General features: G+C 34.1%; 2 protein-coding genes across 4 annotated transcripts in view; both read right to left on the bottom strand.

Moving 5' to 3' along the window:
- LOC102659829 (putative disease resistance protein At3g14460) overlaps nucleotides 1-5,154 on the bottom strand; it is a 34,257-nt gene extending 29,103 nt beyond the window's left edge. The window contains 2 exon segments of the mRNA XM_041014397.1: nucleotides 1,333-2,380; nucleotides 2,383-5,154. Of these exon segments, the coding sequence (XP_040870331.1) occupies nucleotides 1,353-2,380; nucleotides 2,383-5,068 (3,714 nt within the window). The 5' untranslated portion in view covers nucleotides 5,069-5,154 and the 3' untranslated portion in view covers nucleotides 1,333-1,352.
- LOC102669953 (putative disease resistance protein At3g14460) overlaps nucleotides 1-25,688 on the bottom strand; it is a 94,653-nt gene that overhangs the window by 3,332 nt on the left and 65,633 nt on the right. The window contains exons 3-4 of one of the 3 annotated variants that reach the window (XM_041014374.1): nucleotides 816-1,060; nucleotides 123-255 (exon numbers count right to left, since the gene is read on the bottom strand). The exons of the other annotated variants lie outside the window; for them this stretch is intronic. The gene's annotated coding sequence lies outside the window, so the exon portion shown is untranslated. The remainder of the gene's footprint in view (nucleotides 1-122; nucleotides 256-815; nucleotides 1,061-25,688) is intronic. 3 annotated transcript variants of the gene reach the window in all.

Here is a 25,688-nt window from a genome sequence, read left to right as displayed (position 1 = left end):
TTCACAAAAGATGAAAGATAAAAAAGATAATAACCCAACTCGGATGAAAACTTGTAGTGGCAGAGAATTTATAACAAGTAGTTAGAGCCATGATAACACTTTTCAATTATGTGACAGCATACCTGCGTGACATGCTTAATAGGAGCTGTATCCAGAGGTAGGTTGGAATCATCCTTGTCAATTTGATCAAAGCCACCCCTTTGGGTGAAAGCAAACATTGCATGCAATGACATGAACAACTTTAGAAAATATGATCTAAAGGAAAATAAGAAACAATGAGTAAGAACAAAGCTCTGAGCCCAATTTAGAGGAAAGTAAGAAACAAGAATGAGAAAGAACAAAGACAATTGCCTAATAAATCAGCTTAGAGAATGATAAGCTTGATGAATTCTAGTTAAAGACTGAAATCAGGACTTTGCTTCTCAGATAGACCACAATCTCCTACCCAAGACGATCTAGTTTCTATTCCTTGTTCATTGTAATTATTGTGTTTTAAATCATCCAAGTTTCACATAGGTTACAAAATTGATGCAAGGCATGGGAGGAACAATAAAATATAAGATTAAGAAGAAAACAACATTGTCTTATTTTTTCTATCTTCTTTGTTTTCCTTGTTGAACTTATGTTCTGGAAAATTTCCTAGAGATGTTAGACAGGAACTGCAATTTATTTTGTTATTTCAAATCATCCATGGTGTGATTGTTAAGTTGGTTCACGAATCCTTGGTATTACTAGCAAGATCTAAACCCTTGTCAATTTTATATGAACCCTCATAGAATAAGAAGCATTAGTGTCTTGAATTCAGTAATTATTACCTATCTGAACCAGTCAAGTCATGGCTTAAGGCCCGTATGCTCAGGGAGTTGCTGGTGCTATGCTCCAGATGGTGACATGGAACAATCTTAAACACTTTGCCATCAGCTGACTGCGCCATCGCTTCCTCCTCCTTTTGCCCTGGAAGATCAGCTTTACACGCATAAATATGAGCTTTCTGGTGTCACGTCAAAGTTGAATTCATATCCATTGACAGGTGCAGTTTCTACAGGACAATCTATCATCTCTGAAAAAACAAAGTACACCCAATTACACTTTGAACACTGACAGAGAATGTAACAAGATGAAACAACCACCATGATTGCCGATATATTGAGAAAGTTCAAATACAATGGCATTGATTGATAACATTTCTTCAGGGTAATAACGCTTGTTGAATGAAATGAATAAATTAACTGTGAGAATAAAAAGACATGAAAAGAAAGATATCCTTGACTGAAATAGTTTTGTTTGGTTAGACTTAGAAGACGATGAAGTAGGTCAAAGAAGGAGAATTACCCGGTGCTCATCCTTGGTCACTAAATCCATCTATTGTCAACTTTAATGTGACGGATGTGGGATATTTGAGGGTGCTTCCTGCGGCATTGTTTTTCCAGCAAAGGACATCTCTCTATGGTTAATTTTATTAGAGAGACAGGAAGCCTTTCTCCCAGCATATTCTCCAGCAAAGGACATCCGATTATGGTTAATTCTTGCAGGGATGTGAGATGGAGAAGCCCCGTGCAGTCCAACATCTCCAGATTTGACAACTTATGTAGATACAGAGACGTAAGGGAGGGAGGCAGCAAACCCTCCTTAGGGAAGGACTTGATGCCATCACATGGACCCTGAACATGGAGATGGGTAAGCATGCCCATGGATGGCCATGCTAGGCCGCTCAGTAGTTTCTCACAATTGTGAATCGAAACTGTTCTCAGGTTAGGTGGCATACCCCCTTCTGGAAACGACTCAATTTCTGGGCAGTCTTTTATGTGAAGATATTCTAACTTTGGGAGAAGACTACTCATTTTGTCAGGTAATGACTTCAACTTGTCGCAATTGAAAACTTCAATTCGAGTCAAATTGGGCGCAGGCAATCCTTCTCTCCAGAATGATACAAAGTTGGGGCATCGGCAAATTCTCAAAGAACACAGACTCTTGAATGACTCTGCCCCTGAAACCAAAAGAGATTCCAGATGTTCACAGTCATGGATTTCGAGACTTTTGAGATTTGGAAAGGTAACCAATGGAAGAGACGTGAGAGAATCACAACTATTGTATAGTGACAGTGATTCCAGTAAATCGTGTTTGTGTTGGGTCGGGAATTCCAGATTTTTAAGATTGCTGATATGCAGATCCTTCAGAGATGCAGGTAGACGACCACACGGAAAAGATATGGCTGACGAACAATCACTCAATGTTAAATGTTGGAGGCAAGTTGGATCAATGCTGAAGATGGCCTCGATCATGGACTCCACCATTGGGCTTCCTTCTACTTTTATCCTTTCCAACAAAAGAGGAAACACATGCAACGATACATTATTGCTTTTACATATCTCTAAGCCTTAAGGATGGGAGCCCTTGGCAGGGAAGAGACAAGAAGCTGGCATCTTGTAATATTGAGTGTTTCTAGAGCAGGAAGGTGATTTGGCAAATCTCCCCTTAGTTTGGGGCAATCCTCTATTGTAAGAGACTTGAGTAGAGGAAAGGCGTCTGACTCAGGGGTACTCCACAACTCCCAGCAACACATGTTATTAATGTATAGCGTTTCAAGGGAAGAAAAGGGAGTCACAGAAGGACAATCTTCATTTTTGTAAAACCCTGCATCAACAGTCTTCACTGACTTCAATATTGAAATATAGAGCTGCTTAAGAGATGGTAGTTGCCCAAGCGAAGGAAGCACACAACAGTTATTACAATCATGTAATCTTAGACTTGTCAAGTTGTGGTAGGAAAAATTTCCCACCCAATCTGGAAATATGGTTCCATTATAACCCCATATTGTTAGAGATTCCAGGTCTGGGTGAGGTTTTAATTTGCACAGTACATCTAATTCAGTTTGGAAGTCGGTGCCATTAGACCATTTCAACGATAAATGATTTATGTTCTTCTTATCCATCATCCTAGCCTCCAATGCTTCATTGCTTCTGGTTACATTCTCCAAATTCCTAATAGAAAGCGAACCATGAAGATTTGAAAGTGTCCCCAGTTCTTTGATTCCGTTCTCTTTATGGTTGCCCACAATAAAGAAATCCAATTGCTGCAAATGACTTAACATTCCCATTCCTCTAGGCATCTCTTCTATACGAGTACCATAAATATGAAGATGACACAAGTTTACAAGATTTTGCATGTCAGTAGGCAACCTGGTCAACATTTCGCAATGAGACAACACCAGAGTTTGTAGATTGTACAAATTACACAATGACTCCGGCAGTGTTCTTATTCTTGTAAAAGAGAGATTTAAATAACGCAAATGGATCAATTTACCTATTGAATCAGGCAAAACATCCAGACTTGCAAAGCCACAAAATGATAAAACTCTCAAGCACTTAAGCTTCGATGCTACAATACCTGGTGCCTTTTCCTTGTTGAATGAAGAATCTTTAAAATCAATTGCCAATAAAGTTCTCAAAAATTGTAGTCTGTCAAAAACTTCAATATCTGAGATTGGATCACTGAACTTTGTAACTGACAAATGACGAGTCTTTATACCAATCTTGGTTTCTTTTCCAAGTTCTTCTGATCTGAAATAGAATTCTCCACCAAGGTATAATGCTAGATCATGCACGAGGTCATGCATTACAAAATAATTGCCCCAAGTTTGATTACTTGAACGTTGAAAAAATGATCTAGAAACTAAATCATCAAAATACTCGTAACCAACTTCTAACGCCTTTCCTCTGTTTGGAAGCTTCAAAAGATCTTCAGCCATCCACAACAAGATCAAGTCATTCTTTTGAAATTCAAAATCTTTAGGGTATAATGAACAATAAACAAAGCATCGTTTTAAATGTGGAGGGAGATATTGATAACTAATTCTCAAGGCTGGAATAATTTTACACTGACTTTCAGGAAGTTCCCAAATGTCACTTTCAAGTATATTATTCCAATCCCTAATAGCATGCTTTCTTCTCAACATACCTCCAAGTGACCGTGCTGCTAAAGGCAATCCATTACACTTTTTAACAATCTCCCTTCCAATTTCTTCTAAAGCTCTTCTAGCATCCCCACTTGATTCTGAGGGGGGAAATGCATGGTTTGCAAACACTAGCCAACAATCTTCATCTGACAATTTACTTAGAGAATAAACTTGAACAATATGATAAGGGACTACATTCACTACATTTGCATTGCGGGTTGTCAAGAGAATTTTACTTCCCCTTTTTCCATGTAGAAATGGTTTTGTAAGATTACTCCAATTCTCATAATCCTCGATCCATACATCATCCAAGACAATTAAGAATTTTTTAACTTTCAGTTTGTCCATCAATTCAAGTTGAAGCAAGTTTAGATCATTCAATTTACATGACTCTTGCGTGATTTGCTCTATCATAGTTTTTGTGACCTTAACAATATCAAATTGATCAGAAACACAAACCCATGCATTTAAATCAAACATCTGCTTCAAATTCTCATTGTTGAACACAGATCGGGCTAAAGTGGTTTTTCCAACCCCACCCATGCCTACAATAGCGATCACAGACACTAGTACACCATCACTGCTATCATCTGACAACAACATCTTCATTATGCCCTCCTTGTCTGTATCCCTACCATACATACCATATCCATCTTCCAGAGATGTTGTTGGCTGAGTATTCCATGACTCGCTCATCTCCCCTGCCATCACTTGCAAAGGAAGACCCTTCATGCCTCCTAAAACTGTGTCTAATTTGTCAACTATTTTTTCCAACTTACTGGCCATTTTCCTATCAGTAAAGCGAGAAAGCACTTTACTTACCTTCTTTTGAGTTGCAGATTTGGTAGAAATTTCATCCAGCAAGTCATCGGCCTCATAGAGAGCATCTTTGACCTCAATGAGCCACTGGTTGACACTGGAGAGTTTGATTTGTTTCTTCTCAGCATCATCAAGCACAGCTCCAACCACTCTCAGAGTGCTCTTCAAGTTCTCAAGCAAATTGAGGTCAAGCTTCTTTCCACGGATGAAGTCAACAACCTCATCTGTAGACAGCTTGTCGAACACAACATCAAGGAAAGCCGAGAGGAATGCACCACCAACTGCCTCAGCCATGATGTCAAGAACAAAGGAAAGGAATTGGTTGCAATAAACTGGGTTGGTTTTCGACAAGCTTAACTGGTGTGATGAGATTTGATTCTAGTCAACTCTCTTCACTTTTAACTCGCTTTGCGTTAGTACCTACCATCAAAATTAACCGTTAAATATATTAATTAAAAATTCAATGGTTTAGATTGAAGTCTGGCTACTTTAAAAAGTGTAGTGGTAGTAGGTGTCTTGTCCTCTTTTGAAGACAATGTTCTTGGTTGGATGCTTTTTGATCGTGGAATCTGGGGGAAGTACCTACCATCAAAATTCATCGTAGATATATTGATTAAAAATTCAATGGTTTAGATTGAAGTCTGGTTAAATAAAAGTTGTATTATATCTGTTTTGTATTACTTCTTACTGTTCTTAGGTGTGCAAGTTGGCTTTAATTTATAAAAAGTAAAAAACCTTAATGCATTTTGTTTTTTTTTTCTTCTGTAAGTGTTTTTAAAGAAATTTATCTAAAAAGAACCAAATTGTTAATGATAAGCTTGATGCATTATAGTTTATAGATGATGACTGATATCAGGACTTCCCTTCTTAGACAAACCATAATCTGCTACGTATGACCCTCTATTTCCTATTCCTTTGTCATTGTTTTTATAGTGTTCTAAATCATACAGGTTTTACATAGCTTACAAAATTGAGGTAAAGAATAGGAGGAGAAAAATAAAATATTAAGATTAAGAAGAAAACAAACATTATCTTATTTGTCCTTTCTTTTTTTTTATTCCTTGTTAAAGTTATATTTTGACAATTTTCATAGAGATACTAGACTGGAACTGTAATTTTTTTTTTTTGTTTTTTCAAATCATATAAGGTGTGATTGCTAATTTGGTTCACGAATATTTGGCATTACCCTCATAGAATAAGAAGCTTTAATGTTTTGGTGAAAGTTTATAGATATTACCTATCCGATGAGGCCAAGTCATATTGTTAAATTTCTTTAAATTACTTTTGTAACTACATATTTTATTTTTATTCATTTCAGTTATGGATTAAAGTTATTCCTAAACTTTAGGAGCAAGTCACTTTTAATTTTCAATTTTCCTGAAATTAATAAGTGGTTAATATTTGTTTTCCTATATATTGTATTGCTCCTCAGAATAATTTGATTAAGCAAAAATTATTATATTTCCTCCACCTTGTATTGTTTCTCTTTTTCCTTGCTTATTATATTTTTTTGCTACAAAACTAACAATTGATATCAGAGATGAAGGTTCGACTTGGTGACCGACTCAAATAAGTAAGATGGCACGGCGCAGCATGCAGTGGCGGTGTAAGTACCATAGGTGGCCAGAATGGCTATACTCGTGACCGGCTCAGAGGAGTAAGATGGCGGCGCAGGGTACCCCGCAGATGTAGCGGTAGTGCAAGTACTGCAGGTGGTCAGAATGGCTATACTCGTGAGCTCCAGAGGAAGGCTACCATGTGGAAGAGACTCACACTTGAAGGGGAGATGTGTTGGAGTACAAGTGTGAGGTGAAGTCTCACATTGGGTAAAAGTGGAAAAGTTGAGCACCATATAATTGAGGAGAATACCCATAAACCTGAATCTTAAGGTTTTGGGTTAGAGTGTGGTGACAGACTTCCTTATGTGGTGACTCATGGTCCATAGGTGTTTCCCTCGAATCTCCCCAACAATTGATATCAAGAGCCTCTTCTTAAGGAACCTATGCATTTTAATTTCTGATGGATTCTGACATAAGTTTTTTCCAAGCCATCATTCTTGTCTTTACCAGGGAAAGTTATGATCTCAGATGATCCTACTATAAACCAGATCAGAATTCACAAGGAGAAAGAAATATGTCAAGAAGAACTAGCCAGCAAGCAGCGAAAATAGTGCAAACAACCAAAACAAAGGTAAGGGTAAAAAGAAAAATTCTCACCTTGTCAGCATTGCGGAAAAATGGGTCACCCACCATTCAAGTGTTGGAGAAGACCAGATGCAAAGTGCACTAGGTGCAATCAACTTGGACATGAAGCTGTAATTTGTAACAACAAATTTCAACAAGCTGAAGCCAATGCCCAAGTTGTGGAGCAAGATGAAGAAGATTATATTTTTGTTGCAACGTGTTATTCGATGAGGAGTAGTTTTGAATGTTGGTTGATTGATAGCGGTAGTATGAACCACATGACAAATGATAAGACTTTATTCAAGGATTTGAAGCCAACTAATGTCTCAAAGGTCATAATTAGGAATGGTGATTATATTTCTACAAAAGGAACCATTGCAATTTCAACATGTTCAGGTACCAAAATAATATCAGATGTTCTTTATGTACCTGACATTGATCAAAATTTGCTAAGTGTAGGTCAATTGAGTGAAAATGGATTTAAATTGTCCTTTGAACATCAACACTGCCTTATTTATGACAGTGCTGGCCGGGAAGTTCTAAGGGTTAAAATGAGAGGTAAAAGCTTCTCATTTGATCCAACAGAGGAGGTGCATGCAACCTATTACACTAAAGTCAATCCCATAGAACTCTGGCACAAAAGACTGGGTCATTGCCATCTTGAAAGAATGCTAGATATGAAAAAAAGGGACTTGGCAAAAGGCTTACCATAATGTTTTGATAATTTACCAAATCGTAATGCTTGTCAATTTGGTAAACAAATCAGAAAGTTATTCTCAAAATCATCTTGGAGAGCCTCTCAAAAGTTGCAACTAATTCATACTGATGTTGCATGACCTCAAAGAACACCATCACTGAAAAGGTAGTCTCTACTTTGTTCTTTTCATAAATGACTTTACAAGAATGTGCTGGGTTTTTTTCTTAAAATTCAAGCATGAAGTGGCTGGAGTATTTATGAAGTTCAAGAACATGGTAGAAAACCAAAGTGGCTGCAAGATTCAATTTCTAAGATCAGACAATGGGAATGAGTATACTTCATCAAAGTTTAATCAATTCTATGAAGAAGCTGGCATTGAACATAAACTCACAGCTCCATACACTCCAGAGCAAAATAGAGTTAGTGAAAGGAGAAATAGAACTGTGATGAAGATGGCTAGGTCCATGTTGCATGAGATGGAGCTACCTGAAACATTTTGGGCAGAGGCGGCTAATATGGCTATTTTCATGCAAAATCAGCTTCCAACCAAGGCTTTGAATGATAAAACTCCATTTGAGGCTTGGTATGGGTTTAAGCCTTCACTAACCTTTCTTAAAGTGTTTGGTTGTGTTTTTTTTGCTTATGTTCCACAAGTTAAGCGTGACAAACTTGACAAGAAATCAATTTCGGGCATCTCTGTGGGCTACAATTCAATTTCAAAAGCCTACAAAGTCTATCATCCTCAAACTAAAAAGATGACAGTCACAAGAGACATGCACTTCAATGAAGGTAAGAAATGGGATTGGAACAACTCACAAACAGGTGGGTTTTTCCTCAACAGTGGAGACAATCATCCTGGAGAACAAACAACAGAGCTTATGCATAATGAATTAGGAGATGACCTTCCAATCAGAGGAAAAAGGTCACTGTTCGACATCTATCAAAGATGTAATATAGCAATTTATGAACCTTTTAGTTGTGAGGAAGCACTAAAAGATCCAAAATGGAAAATTGGAATGGAGGAGGAGATGTCTATGATACACAAAAACAAAACTGAAATTTTTGTTGACAACCAACACTACTACAAATTGTGTTTTCTAAGTCGGTTCTAGAAGACCTTCTAAGACGGTTTTGAACCGTCTTAGAACGCAACGTCGTAAATTGGTACTACACTTTTTACATCGGTTTATGAACCGTCGTAGATTATTATGTTTTCTAAGACGGTTATTTAATAACCGTCTTAGAATGTTCATCTTACAAAGGCGGTCCTCAAAGCTAACCGTCTTAGTGACTATTACTTTCTAAGACGGTTTTCATGTCACCCGTCTTAAAATGGAGTCCACAACATGAAAAATCTAAGACGGTTATTAAATAACCGTCTTAGTATGTTTGAGATTCTAAGTCAGCTCTTCTTAATAACCGTCTTAAAATAACCTTTTTGAACTTAATTTTTTACGACGGTTTTTCTTATGACCGTCATAGTTTCTCGATCATTCTAAGACAGTTATTAAATAACCGTCTTAGATAGTTTTTCTTTTGTTTTTTTTTGGATTTTTGATTTTGGTTTTTTTTTATTATTAAATAATCGCCCTGGGAATATTGTCACGTGTTAAATTTACCATCTTATTCGCAACAATTTATAAACCATTAGACATAAGTTACTTTTTGAAATAAAAATTAAGGCTTTTCCCACCAATTTTCAGTTTATAAACCACCAATCATCCAACAGAAACAATATTGTCAACCTATATATTATAACAGACACTCGATCAAAATCTTTATTGCATAAATAATCGAATAAGTAAATTGTCTGACATATCGAGCAACTATTGGGAGAAGGGAACAACTACTATTAACTCCAATGACAGCCAAAATTGCAAAAACTAGAGCACATAACATTATATTTAAGAAGGAATGTTTGGACTAATTGGTGTACCATAACCATCGGAACCACGACCAAAATCAGGCCCTCCACCAGGACCACCCTGCAAACAGAGTTAAAACATATACATATAAGGAAAACTTGACATGTCAAAGTAGGCCATCACAAGAACTTCTACAAATTCTTTATCAAAATTAGGACAATGCTACTTCATAGATAAAAAAGAATATGGGTTTTCCTAACTAGAGATTAGAGAAATATCAAAATAATAAAAAGTGATAAAAATAACAACACATTTTCTCTCAACTTGAAGTCATCATGCCCAACTCTAGCCAAAATTTTCAATATGATTTGATTTTTGCACTGGTAGAAGCAAATAATATACCTAGTTTAAGTATGAGGATCGAAAATGATAAGAGGGCCAAAATGTTGTCCAGAGAGCAAAGGAAGAAGCTTCTACATAAAGACTATAGTCTAAAAGTCTGAAGTCTTTTTCTGAATAACAATTTGATTACCAAATACGGGCAATTCAACAATAAAACTTATTGTTTGTCAATGTGATATTAGTTGGCAGATTACATTAACATCCCTAAGATTACTTCAAATTATACACAATATCCCTCCTTATTTCATTACAAGGATAACAAGGACACTAACCAATTTGCCACAAATTTAATTAAAAAGTCATAGTAGTGATTAAGAGTTTCCTGTTACTGCAGTGAATTTAGAGACAAGTTTTGGTTCATTGCCCTTTGGGTTGGTGAAACGACCACATCATCAAATGATAGTGGGTGAGGGGTTGCTCTGTAAATGCGTGACAAAATATCCTGAACGAGAGGCCCAAGTTTTTCTTACAACTTTTTATTTTAATTTTTTCAAATATCTAAAACAATGATGTAAACTTTTTCAATTATCGGCAATAAAAGAAAGAGAGGGCCATAAAATTAAATGAAAGGAGGCATGAATGCTATGTATAGTATAGTAATCATTCGGTGATGTGGACCAAAAAACACACGTCTTAGAAGAATGGGCTAGTATTTCTTTTAGTTTGTAATCAATCATTCTATCGGGTATTTAGCCCATCTTCAATTTTAAAAAATCATCTCTTCATCATTGTTATAAACTATTGAGTTATATATAAAATGTAAGAATTTGAACGGGGCAATAAAAAATGTAATTCATTTTTATATAGGACTTTTTTTTGATAAAAAGTAGCTTGACGGGTAATAAATATGAAGGATTTGACATGTGACACTAATTTTGACAGATTTATGATATAAAATATGGGAAATAATTAAAAATGATAATGATGTCTAACAAACAACTATTATATATATGTCAAATTGAAATTATCAAGAACATAAATGTAAATATAAAGAATAAATAATTAAATTCTTTATTCTTCTAAGTCTTTATACAAGGTGTTAGGAAGAAAAATTACGCATATGATTCATCGAAAATCTTATAGATAAAATATAGTACATAAGTTAATATAATACGTTTATTAGAAAATATCTGACAATTTATACAACTAAAATTAAGAGTGTAATTTTACTTGTCCAAATTTTATGAAAGGAATTTTCTCTCAGAAAACATAGAACAAATATTTATAAATACAAAAATAAACATTCAACTTCAAACATTGAATTGTTTATAAATATAAAAATAGTCATTTCCACTGCCTTTTTTATTTCCTATTACAATAGAAAAACAAGGAAAATTAAATAATACTGTATTCATTAAATAAAAATGAGTCTTTAAAATTTACCTGAAAAATGAGGTCTGCGTGGATCTCCACGGTATCCATCACGGTCACTGTTGAATCTCCTCTCTCCGTCAAAGCGAGATGGGCCTACTCTCTGGATTTGAATCTCCTCTCACGGTCACTGCAGATTCGGCACATCAATCTCTGGGTGCTTTGCCACATTGAAGTCCTTCTTCGCAAAGCAAACTCCCTCTGAATCAAACAAACACACCTTACAATTTTAACAAAACCGTAAAGCACAACAAGAGACAACAACGTTAACTAACGAACCTTGGAAGATGTATTTGTAGATCTCTTTACGATTCTTCTCGGGAATGATCTGCACAAAACAAATCAAATTAGGGCAAGCATAAGTTGATTCCACCATGGTTGCTACGGTGGGTGAAGCGGCAACGGAAACAAGCTTAGCTGCGGCTACCACACTATGCGTAATATAAAACCCTAATACTACTTTCTTCCCATTTTATAATGAACCTCCCAACAAGTTACGGCTTATGTTTTGGGCCTATACATGGCCCGAGTTTGACAAAATCATATATGGGGGTGATTAATTTTAAATGCAAGTTATATTTTTTAAAAAGAAATAAAATACTAATTAAGAGGTGTGTGGATAATAATTAATTTAATTAAGAAACAAAATAATTTAATTAAGAAATTAAAAAGAAATAATAATATTTTTTTATAACTAAATTATCTTAATTAAAACATATATATGTGTGGATAATAATTAATTTCATTATTTCAAATCAGAATATATAATTATTCAAATTATCTCAATTATTATATTTATATAATTCTATGAATTAAAAATATAAAAAAGTTTCTCTAAAATTTTCTTGCTCAAGTGCATAAAATGTCCCTATAATTTTATTATAATAAGAAATTTAAAATAATCTGAATTACCTTAATTAAAACATATACCAATAATGACTTTAATTATTTCAAATTAGAAAATATACTTATTTTAATTACCTTAATTACTATATTTATATAAAAAGTTTAAAACCATCTTAATAACGTTAACTAAAACATATACCTAAGTTACTAATTACAATTGATTAAATTATTTCAAATTATAAGATGATTCTGATTACCTTAATTACTATATTAATATAATTCTATGAATTAACAAATAAAGAATAAAATCTCTAAAAATGAACAATTTAATTGCATAAGTTTTCCCTCTCAAACTTATTTGCTTTTATTATTATTATAAAGATAAAGATACAAAATATTCCTAATCATACCTTAAGATTACAATCGGTGCATAAAAAACTCATTATAAAATTATGATTAGCAAGTGTACATATAAATTGTTTGACTAACCAGATCAAGAAAGAAGATCCGAATCAGATCCATGCATGAGAATATTAATAAGAACATTATTCCTGCCACAACCTGGGAATATTAAGAACAGCAACACTGCTACTAGCTATATATATATATATATATATATATATATATATATATATATATATATATATATATATAACAACAGGTGAAGATATCAAACAACAGGTGGCATACCAGTCGAGCTTGTTGAGGCAACTAAGGTCTGCATCTAAAGATTCTAAACTTGATTTGGTTTCATAACTGGTATAAGGTGCATTGAATATAAAAGAAGTTGTAATCACAAGTATACAGATTAGGAATAAGGCAAATAACATTTCAGATTATAATTAACATGATCCTATCAGCAGTTGTGGTTACCTAATTCCTGACACTCACTTCACATGAAGAAGATCAACAAGCAATTGTAAAGCTCCAGAATCACCACAGACCTCCCACACAGCTGATTGGACATCTGTATCTGATAGTTGCCTCTCCCTTTCAGGTCCAGCAAGCTTCATAGAAACATGAACATATACAATGCAATTCAATATAATGCTTATCACTTACCTTCAGGATTCTAAACTTCTAGCTAAATGTAATAAATTTAAAATTCACCTCATTTTATCACAGCTTAAAATCTGCCAACAATCGAAAATGTAATAAATTTAAACTCTACCAAGTACGGTTGCATTCCCTCAAATCAAAAGATCTTGAAAAGCAGACCACCATGAGTGGCAAAAAATGGTGCGAAGACAAGCGACTCAACTGCCATGAGCTTGATGAGGATGTTGAGTGAAGGGCCTGAAGTATCTTTGAGAGGGTCTCCAATGGTATCCCCCATAACAGTCTGCAAAAAGACAATTTGCTGCAAGAAGAGATTGATATGTAATTCTAGTCAAGGATAAAAATTATCATTAGGAAATATTCAAAACTTTATACTTAAATTTGAAAAATTATTACGAGAGCCCACTTAACATAGGTAAGCACCACGTCATATAATTCTGCATAAGTTGCCACATTCTTTTTTTTTTCTTTTCAAAATCAACAAGAAGGACAACACACATCTTTCTCGTGATCACAAATTGCGATTTTCAGGTTGCTAGCTCCAAGGGCAAAGCATATTCCAAGTTGCATTGACCAATATTTCATAATGAATTAGCCAAATCATCCTATGGTCCTATCTTAGCCCAGAGAAGCAACTAGATCCAGTGTAGCTAAAAAACTTAAGAGGACAAAAACCGGAAAAAAAAATCTTAAGAGGACAAAAAGAAAATAACCCTGTATATATTATAGGGGCTAAAAAACTATTTAAGTCTTTTCTTAAAATCTTCATATGTACTTGTATACGATTATTAATAAAAGGAAGTGAAATCTGTCATTCCATACCAGTACTAAGCTACCACTTACACTAAGACTCCTACTTCTAAGCAAGTTTCTATTTTAAATGATAAATCACACATGACACAACAATCTGGATCAGTTGTACAGTTCAAATAAAATGAATAAAATGATTTCACCAAAATGGAAAAGAGAAGGGATAGGCACACACCTATATACTTTTACTCTATAATTAAGTTTTCCTTTACAGCTTCTTTCTTTAATTTGACAGAATACGAATTACTTTATATAAGTGATGTCCCATATGAAACGTAGAAAGGAACAATTAATTAGGAAAAAATGACTTCTTTTTTTTCCTAACTCCCTTTGTTCTATGCACTCATCATGCTCTTTTAATTTATTATTAGCATCAATCCAGTATACTATTTATGTATATACTCACTATGCAAACGTATTACGTATGCAATCAAATAAAATATTTTAAAATACTAAAAAACTTTCCTTTATTACGTAATCCACCAAATAAAATATTTGAAAAATATTAAAATCTTACACGTCAAAATATTAAAAAAAATTACTTATAAATATGGTCAATAAACTTTCCTTTTTAAATTATATTTTTTTATCCATAAACTTAAACTAAATTTTGTTTAAAAAGATGAAGTCCAATATATAATAATAATTTTTTATGGAAGATAGATATAGCATTGCTAAATAGAAAGAGAAGAGCAGCTCACTGAGCTTCTTCAAGAATAACTATGCCTTCTTCGCTCTTCACTGAAAATAATTATAAGCTCGAGTAGTATTAACTAAGTACTAACCACTACATAAACTGAGAAATAGATAACTATGGCTTCTTTTAGCTTACCTTGGTATTAACTAAATGAGGAACCCGAACCCTTTTGAAGCCATCAGGTAAACGCTAACAAGGTGAAGGGTTTTCCATATCAGTAAAAGCATTGCAAACCTGCAAACAAATCACAACCAAATAATTAGCATACAGATTTTGTTTTGTCCAACACTAAAATAAAGATCTTTACTAATAATTAAAAGACCCAAAAATCATGTTAATCTGCCACAAGTTGAAATTTGATACTGCCAATTATAATTTAACTATCTGAAAGCATAATACTATTGAGACAAGTAATTCTCACTTGCTAGGAAGATTATTTGGGTAAGGATTAAAACAGGGACAAATATGTTATAGTTTATGCCTACATTACTGTCCAAGTCAATATGATGACCAATCAATCACCTGTTTTTCATCCTGAAGCCCTCTATTAACTTAGTAATTTAACATGCTGAACAATTAATATTACCACTTTTGTGAAACCAAGTTTAAATCTTATTAAAGAAAACAATATAACATGCTACTAAACAATACAACTTTGCTTGAAACAAATCAATGGATTGACAGTAGCACAATGGCAATACTACTTTATGGAACTGTAACAATTGAATGATACACATACAACACACTTTTACAATTTTCTATTCCATATATCTTGCTAATAATAGGAATTGTTACACTGCCATAAATATTAAAAGAATCTGACATTCTCTATCGGGACTTGGGATAATTTGACTTCCGTCCTTAATGACAATGGTATCATCACTGTGTACCTTGACCCCATCAACAAGTATTGTATTTTGAGTTCTTGACTACAGCATGAATGCATGATACACCTAGAAACAAAAGAATTAAAATAAAAGGAGTAAAATATGAAAAGGAAAGGAGATAACACCCTTCTTGAAGTGATATATAAACATCTAATACTTCAACCCAGAATGAGGGGTGTAAAAAACATTTAAAAATAATTATTTAAGTAATCAGTATTCATTCACCATCATGAAGCTGAAACAAGGTATATATATTTAAGTAATCAGTATATATATTTTTTCTTATTATTGTCCTAGCTGTGATTTCCTAAGTTTTAACTCTAAAAAAGCAACATAGTGCACAAGGTCTGCGAGAATGGCTGAGTAGCGGCGCCGCGAGATCTATAGATGAAAGTTAACATAAAAATCATACATTTAAATAGACTCACAAAATAGAAACTATACATTTAAATAAAAGTTTTAAATGAATAATGTTTGGAGTTTTAAAAGCAAACAAAAAAGCAATGCACTACAGTTAAACAAACAATTCATACTTTTCATTCCTTTTGAGCAGTCATCATCAACAGAGGAAATAATATAAACTTCCACCTGATTGCACCCTTCTCCCTCCTTTTCTGGTGAATCTTGAACCTCCTTTCTTTTCTTCTTGTCTTTCTTTGACCTACCTACAAAAGCAGGACAAATTTCATGTGAAAACGAATGTATAGTTTCCAAATGCAAGAGTGAAATCCACCAGAAAATGTATTTTATTACATGGTTTGATAGCTGCTCCAGTATCAGAATCTCTGTGCCCATCTAACCCTTGGATCTCCTCAGCTTTACAATGAGGATTGTACATTACTCCATCTGACACCATTGGTTAAAAAAACAAAGATGTTGAGAATGAACATTAGTTTACTTAATTTTATAAAAGAGGTGTATACTAGATGCCAGAACAGGGAGAAACAATAACAACAAAAACAAAATTAATACAATATAGCATTAGAAAAGTAATGAACAGTTCTACAAGCCAACACCCAATAATCATCACTCACCACTTTGCTCATCCAAATCAACCTCTTGGCCTTTCAGTTTTCATTTCCTAACTAAATTCTTGTCCTTGCTCTTTCTCTTTTTGTTGATGGAAGTTTTCTCCTTTTTTGCCTCTTTAACCTGCATTCCATTGGCACTATCCAATGAAACAAAACAACCACTTTATTTCAGGGACAACTCAACAAAATGCGATGAATATGAAAGCATAATATCAACATAGTTTACCTTCACTGTTCTGCGTGGCAACAATTATCTCAACATCAAGGTTTTGTTCCCTGTACCTCTTATTCTTCTTCTTTTCCCCACTGTGTGAGTGTCTTTTCCCCTTCTTCATCACTTTCATCGTAACAAAAACTCAACCTGTGAAAAATATAAAACATCAACAATATTATCGTTACTCCGAAAATTAAGAATAAACTATATAACATGTAGTAGTTGCTATTGATTGATAAAAAGGACAAATAATTGGAGTACCTTTTAGATTTGAGAAATAATGATAGATAAGTTGCATGCGACGAGGGAGGGAAGAATAACAATCGTCGTTGTTAACAAAGGTATTGAGTATTGTGTGGTAGCGCAGCTAGGGCAATTGGGACATGGACTGCACGATGAAACAATTCACAAGAAATTTGATCCACTTAGAAGTTAAAACCCTTTCCTTTACAGTGGCGTATAACCTAATATTTTTGAGACAGCAGGCTAGGTTTGAGGTACACAATGTGGGTGAGGTTCAGGGTTTGAGGTACACCATGTGGGTGAGCTTCAAGGGGCAAGGTAAAAAGTTTGACGGAGATCGACAATGACTGAGGAAGAAACGTGAATGGTCTGCGAGAATGACTGAGTAGCGGCGCCGCGGGTTTAGGTTAGTTTTTATATTCGTAATACTACGACGGTCCTAGGTCAAAACCCGTCGTTGACTTCGTTGTACGTAATTACAAGTTTGTCACTACCATACATTCTAAGACGGTTATTTATAACCGCCTTAAAATGTACGACGTGAAAAATTATTTTTTTCTCTATAATTGCAAAATTGCCACCGCGCCTTTTACTAAAACGGTTCTCCAGAACCGTTGTAGATCGCGCGATGTAGAATGCCATAATTCTAGTAGTGCAAGCAGCCATTACTATTACAAGCAATCCAGTGTGTCATGGGAAGACTAAACATTTCAACATCAAATTCTATTTTTTGATAGAGATGCAGCAAAGTGGAAAAATGAACTTAATTTACTATAAGTCTGAAGATCAATTGACTGACATGTTTACAAAACTATTGCCTATCAACAAATTTGAACTCTTCAGGAAAAGTATTGGAGTTTGCATTTCCTAAAGCAAGGAGGAGTGTTAAATTTCTTTAAATTATTTTTGTAACTACATATTTTGTTTTTATTTGTTTTTGTTATGGATTAAAGCTATTACTAAAATTTAGGAGCAAGTCACTTAAAATTTTCAGTTTTCCTGAAATTAATAAATGATTAATTTTTGTTTTCCTTTATATTGTATTGCTGCTCAGAATAATTTGATTAAGCAAAAATTATTATATTTCCTCCACCTTGTATTGTTTCTCTTCTTCCTTGCTTATTATATTTTTCTGCTACAAAACTACCAATGGCTTAAGGCATGTATCAATCCTATTCTCTTCCCTTATCCAAAGCACTCTTCTATCTTCAGAACTTGCCATGACTTCCTCCACCCTTAGTCCTGCAAGATCAGCTTTATACACAAAATACTATTTGTATAGCAATGCATCTACTGATGCTATTTTGCTTCAAAGCACATATATATTGTGAAGCACCTCTAGCATGTGATTGAAACACTGAACTACATTTGGGTGACGCAAATAATCCAACACAAAAAAATAGTAACAGAAGTTTTTGATATAAAATTTTGTGAACTACATTTTGGTGAAGTCTCACATCTGGTAGAAGTAAAAAGGTTGAGTATCATATAAGTGAGGTGAAGTCCTACATTATTATGTTTCTCAATCGAAGCAAGATGGACACATTCTATATGTATGAGATTCAGTCAGCATCCTGCAAACAAACAAAATAATGTAGTTAATTTTAAACAGTTTTAAGAAAAAGTGGTAAGCTATGGATGTTTGCCAAATCATAAATCAAAACATTTCTTAATGCTTACTCTTTTGAAACCAAAAAATTGTACAATGTTGGAATGTCCAGCTGTTTAGAAGTTGTGCATGCTGACAATCCACGAAAAAAAATATAATTTTAAGATTATGACATTTGAATAATATGAAAAAAGAATCATGGTCATGAATAAACTAAACTTGGGCTATTGTAGTGGAGTTTCACCTCTGAAATTTATATGACTTCCATATATATCTTTGATTTAGTAGTTCCATTAAAATGCCAATGATCAAAAACCTTACCCATCATCAGCCATCATTCATCCCTCAAACTTCCCGAGTTTTTGTTTGGATTCAAAATGACTTGCCATACGAAGCCTGTACCAAAAAGGTGCTCAAGCTTTTCTTATGGAAGTTTGATGTTTTCTTCGAGATTATGGAACCCTTCCACACTGATGAGACCCAAACCTCCACTCTGATCTTTTGCATCAAAAGCTTTGCATGTATGATTCCTTTCTTCTAGTTCTATCCCATTCAGAGAACTGGTGTCAAGTGCATATCAGTAGTGTATAGGCAACTTTGAGCATTTCAAATACTGACGTACCCAACTTGAAAAAAATTCAGGGATTCAAGTGGAAATCCAACCTCAACATATATCATTCCTTGCATCAATGGATAACCTTCGTAGAGAGCAGTATACTACAATTTCCTACAACACAATAATAATGGAAAAAACAAAACCTCAGATATGTTTTGCCAAAGAATTTGAAATGGCTAGAAATTAAAGGATATGCAACATTTTCAGTTATCTGCCAATATATACATGGGACGCATGCCTTACTGAAATATCTCAGATTATCCTATGTAGTTGGCCTCTTATAGTCTGGTGCCCAATGAAAAGCTTTGCAATTAAAAATTCAGCTATTGAGAAAGGATCACTTTCACGTCAATTAAATCAGAAGTTCTGTTTAGATCTTGTTCAAAGTTGAATTCATATCCATTGAGAGTTGCAGTTTCTCTGGGCCACTCTACCATCTCTGAAAAACAAACTACACTCAACTAATTGTGAAAATTATATTTATTATTCAAAAGAAAAATATTTTTAAGATAATAAAGAAATTTTCATTGAATGATTATATTAACATTTTTTATCCACATCTTTGGGTATTGATGCATTTCCAAAAAACATTTTTTGCGTGGTAATATTAATAAAATGATTAAAATAAACTATAATTTATTTGATATGAGAAGAGACTCTCTTAAAAAAAATGAAAAAAGAGTGAAAAATAAAGTTATTTGATTGAGATGAAAAAAGTGTAAAAGAAATTTAATGTTTAAATTAAAGTGTTTAGGTCAATAATAAAAGAAAAAAACTGAAAAAGAGATTAAATAAACGCTCATTTTACCCCAAAAAAATACGTTTATGTAATTATATATATTAGATAAAAATGTATAGTTTTTTACAAATTAAAGTCACCTAAACAGTTATACAAATTGCATATATAATTGATTATACCTTGAGTAAAAGTCACTAGAAAGCAAACTTGATTCCAAATTAAGCATAATCAACTATGACATTTGAATAACTTATTATATGTGACATGATACCCTAATTTGAAAGTTCTAGCGAGGGTTAATGAGGGGCTTGAGGGACAATTTTAGCAACCAACAATTTTGTGTATTGCATCCTTTTTATTATTTCTTTTCCTGCCTCTTATTCTCTTTTTGAGATAAAAAGGAAAAACATGTGGGTCTCACATTATTTTTAAAACTTTGATCAACTTTTCACATGTAACAAACATCCTAGACAATCATTAAGTCTTATATATACAAACATATATGGAGTAATTTCTTCAAGATCGTTGGAGTGGGACCTCACTTCATCTCTCTCAATATTTGAAACTTATTTCAAGCCATTAGAAACATTGATTTTTAATTTAATGGACAATTTTTTTCTTCTTTCTTTTTTATTTTGTTTTTTTCCTATTTTTTTTCAATTTACTCCTCTATTTTCTCTCTACATTAGCCATCGTGCACTATCAAAAATCACCATAAGTGTTACTTCTACTCTTCCTCATCTTCCCCTTGTGGTTGTTGCCCCGCCAATAACCATCAACGGAATCATCTTTTGATGTGTCAGAATGTTATAGGTGTAACATTTCATTTTTCGTGAATTAAATTAAAAAAGTTTTTCATTTAAAATAAATAGAGTTTTAGAAAAAAAAATGATGAGGTTTTTTTAATTAAATAAATAAAGAGAAATAGTTGTATTAAAATAATTATTTGAAGAAAAAATATATTTGATTTGTTGATTTGATAGGAAATAAAATAGAGTTTGTTTTTATAAAATAATAAATAAATAAATAGAGTAAATAATAAGTTGTAAGTACCCTAGGTATAAATAGCGACATGCTAGGTCAGTCTTCAAACTGACTTCTCTGCCTCCTCTCTGCCTCTCAATTTTGTTTTTTTCTTTTCTTCTTCCCAAAATCCTCTCTTTTTCCACAGACCACCAAACATGTCTCACAAAAATGATGATCTCAGGCTCATTCATCATTGGATTGTCGTGAAATTTAAGCATCAGGTTCACAACCTAATTCTGAGCACTCTCACCATTGGGAATTTCGGAATCATGATTAAACTGAGAGAAATACCCTTCGCATATTAGCCTTTTATTTTCCAGCAGAAGCCCAAAACTGTCTCGGTAAAACTATGATCCTGGATTCATTAACCGTTGGATTGTCGTCCAATTTTGATATGTGGTTCGAAATTCATTTCCGCACGACTTCATAGTTGGATTTGCAAAATAATATCTTTGGATGGAGAAAGATGCATCGCACGAAGACGGTACAAAATGGAGGTTTCAATCCCTGTCTTTCTCTCTAACGTTTGGGAATTCTATCAGAGTAATCAGAGGAAAAAATTGAGGAATCTCAGGAAATTGCTAGAGATGTCGCTATTGCTTTCGGAAGACACGTGAGTCCGCTTAGAGGTACTGAATGAGTTATTCACAATTGGGGATTAGTGAGAACATGTGTAGGGATCCTTAGAGTGTCAATTGGAATGAGTTTTAGGGTGTTTCTGCAATTTTTATTTTATCCTTATAATTGTAACTGTGAATTATATATGTTTCATGAACTGGTTGATGTCCCAATGAGAAATTGTTGTGAAATTAATGTGTTCTTTTGTTGAGTGTGAACCTAAAAAAATTGAGCTTTTTTTATTAACGTAAATTATATTCTAAATAGTATTATTTTTAATGACTTATTTTATATGAATTATTATCTTATCCTATATTTTTCCACGAGGATAATCAACATGTTGTGTGTGTGTGTGTGTGTGTGTGTGTGTGCACGTGATTGAGATGTTGTGTGCATTGAGTTATGAACTATGAATAGTACAATCACACGACTATAAGTCCCTTTAAGGGTCACGAGTTAATGCTAAGTCCCTTTTAGAGCGATGAGTTAATGCTAAAACCCTTTAAGGGCGACGAGTTAATGCTAAAACTTTTTAAGGGAGACGAGTTAATGCTAAGACTCTTAAAGGGCAACGAGTTAAAACTATTTTGAGAACAATTGAGAATTCGTGTGTTTTGTATAGTTCATAGATAGAATCTGTGTGCTAAAATATTTTCTGAGATGGACCTGAATCAGGAGGGAGAGACCTTGACGGACTCTTTGGAGTGTAGGCCTTGGAGGTCACCCGGTTTGAGTGCTCCTTTAAGCCTATGTTGATCCCATATGGTTGGAGCATTCTCGCAAAATACTGTGACCCTGATTGGTCTCCCTATGATCTTATCTAGTGAGAGTGACCTGACTTGCTAGTGTGTGGTTTGTCTTGTTATGTACTCCTAAGTGCCCCAGGGTGATTTTTCATTGACATGGTACCACATTGCATATAGGCTTGAGTCTTAGCATAATTGTTGCATACGTTTGCTAATTGTTTATTATGAAATTTATGTGTTATTATGTCTTGATCGGAGTGTGTGATTTTTGTGTGATTTGATTGATGATTGAAAAGGGAATTTTGAATGAAAAGTGGTTGAATTACGTGAGTTATGTTTAAGTAAGTTTTATTTTGTTTATATGATATGTATATCTAGTTGTCTTGCTTCTCTATTAGTTAGGAATGTGATAACTCACTCCCGATGTGTTATTTGTGCTTGGATCTTGTGATGATCTAGAACTTTGTGTTCGGGGAGCAGATGACTAGGTGAATTACTTTAAGGAATCGTTTGCTGAAGGACGTCGGGACACAATACTCTGATAGGATGTGACATTGAGACATAAGTTTTTATATTAATTGTATGATGTTAGTCTATTTTATTTTACCTCACTGATTTAACAAAATATTTTTGTAAATTTTGACGGCCTTATTTTGAGCCGAATACGTTTTTAATAAGTTTTAATTGATAATAGTGAAGTGAATGTAAACCTTTCACCCACGTGAATTTGTTTATCGATATTTTTATATATTTTATTTATTTATATATATGTCGGGGTAGAAGGTGTCACAATAAGAAAATCTTAACGACATCACATACCCACAGACACCAACACCCTTGCCAACATCAAACAAAGATGAAACTCGTCAACAACATCCTTTTCATGCCTCTAAGAAACCATTATCATTGTTCGTTGATAACAACCATCATAAAGACAATGAAATCAACTTCGAAGAGAAGAACTTAGAGGGAATCCAAAGGGATATAGTGGCAATCGCCATGGTCCCCCGTGATAGCTGCAACAAAGGGAGTAAGATCCACTCGGCAACGTCACACCAGTCGCCATCATAGTCTTACCAACACGTAACACTAAGAGTACAAGGATATTTAAAATATACTTATACTGATCTAAACATGCAAATCAATTTAAGTGGCATATTCAGATCAAACAGCGGAAATTAAATATTACGAGCGTACCTCCAGTCATTGCAAATCGAACGCGAAGCGGCGCACACACGAACCTGAAAGGAAGTTTTGTTCTTCTAGACAGTTACTCGCTCTGAATAGATGATGTATTTTTTCTGAATAGACAAGTGAGTTTCGTGATACAAAACTGAGAGCACCCCATCTTATTTATAGAGTCTGTCCATCGTATAGCTCAACTTGTTATCAGAACGTGAGATAGAAGTTATCAGTTCGTGAGATAAAGAATGGGTACATGATTTGTTACTGAAGGTGGTTGCAAATATGTTGCAAAGATATGGGTTGAATGTAGATGGAAAATGGACCAGATTCAGAAATAACAAAATTTTCTAAAATAATGTAATGGGAATAAAAATTGGAACGTGGAACGTGGGCTTCCAACATTCTCCCACTTGGTCCATTTAACTCAACATCAACCGTGACAAGAAACATAATATATGAGTCATGGCGATAGATCCTCTGATCATAAGTAGTATCTTCCACGTACCACAATATATCAAATTGCGTACCATATACATTGGAATGGAGTATTTGTTGTTTTGCAATTGGAGTAGTACACAATGTCCTCTCATCATAGGTTGTGCATTGATTGTAGTAGTTTGCTGTGACAAATGACAATTGTACAGCACACCTTTAATTCAAACCACTATTGGAAGCATTGACATATGTGAAAAGGAGCTCGTTATATGAAAAATTGCCATTCATTGTATCTGCTAACAAGTACAGCAGAATTCTTCAGTATCAATGAAAGGTATCACATATTTTCGCCATAATAGAAGACTTAATGGCAACGCATTGTTCTGAACGATTTTTGGTTGAATTTTTTGCTTACCACTGAAAATTAAAATTTACTAGCTGCTGGGCCTTTACAATGGATCATGTACTGTTTTGTACTGTTGTAAATGGATATGAATCCTTGAAAAATTAAGTACATCTGTACATGTTTGGATGAGTGTGATAAAAAATGATTTTGTAGTCAAGTGAATTTTTCTTGTTGCTAAATTACATATTTTATCCTTTTTATGTTTTAGTTTTGGTTTAGTTTGATTGTTTGTTTTAGAAATTTTATTTTAGTCTCTAATATTTTTAAATAACTTCAAATTAGTCATTGCTACCAATTGCTAAACGCAACAGAAACATGTACAAAGGTTTTTCACAAGTTAATAGTTGATTAGTGGTAATCACTTCTTGCACCACTTTTTTTCTTCCTACACCATCCAAAAAACAAGAATACCCCTTACCAGACATCTTCTGTCCTTGCCTCTCCCAAAAAATCCTAGCCATGAAGCCTCCATAACCATTGTGCCTCAACACAATCACACTCCGAACACCATTGTGCCCTCATGGGATTTGTAGCTGGCAGTGCTCCTTGGTCTATATCTTGGATCTCAATGCACAAATGAATGAGAAATGAGGAGAAGGAGAAGAAGGTATCTGTAGAATTGGTGGTGAGAAATGAAGGGATAAAGTAGGGCATATGCGAATGGGGTGTGAGATTTTCCATTTGTGCGAAAAAGAGAAATTTGGCCTTTTACACTTTCGGAATGCCTATTCCAAAATATGATTTTTCATATTTCATAATAAGCATTTTGGAATACCTTTTTGGATTACTTATTCCTATTGCGAAATACCTATTATGGAATAGGATTTTCATATTCCAAAATACGAATAAGTAATCAAGAAACGTATTCTAAAATACAAATTTTGGAATATGAAAAATATTATTCTGGAAGTGTATACAAAATTAGCGTCTTACAAATTCATGTATCTAGAATGGGGTTGCACTTTACACCTCTTCGTTGGTTTTCGATTCCATTTTCACTTTGTTCCTTTCACCAAAATCATCAATGGTGGTGTTGGGTGGTGCTGTTTGCGTGCTGGTGGTTGGGTGGAGGTGGGGCTACGGTGGTGGTGGTGGTGGTGTTTGAGGGGTAGTTTTGCCTGCTTAGATTTTTGTGAGGTGCAAGAAAAAAAATGGAATGTAGGAAGTAATTCCCTTGATCACTTGACCAATAAAAAGCCTAAGGCCCAACGTGATACCTAACCAAAAGG

The sequence above is a fragment of the Glycine max genome, chromosome 3 (assembly GCF_000004515.6).
Source record: "Glycine max cultivar Williams 82 chromosome 3, Glycine_max_v4.0, whole genome shotgun sequence".
NCBI lineage: Eukaryota > Viridiplantae > Streptophyta > Magnoliopsida > Fabales > Fabaceae > Glycine > Glycine max.
This window is presented reverse-complemented; position numbering and strand designations above follow the sequence as displayed.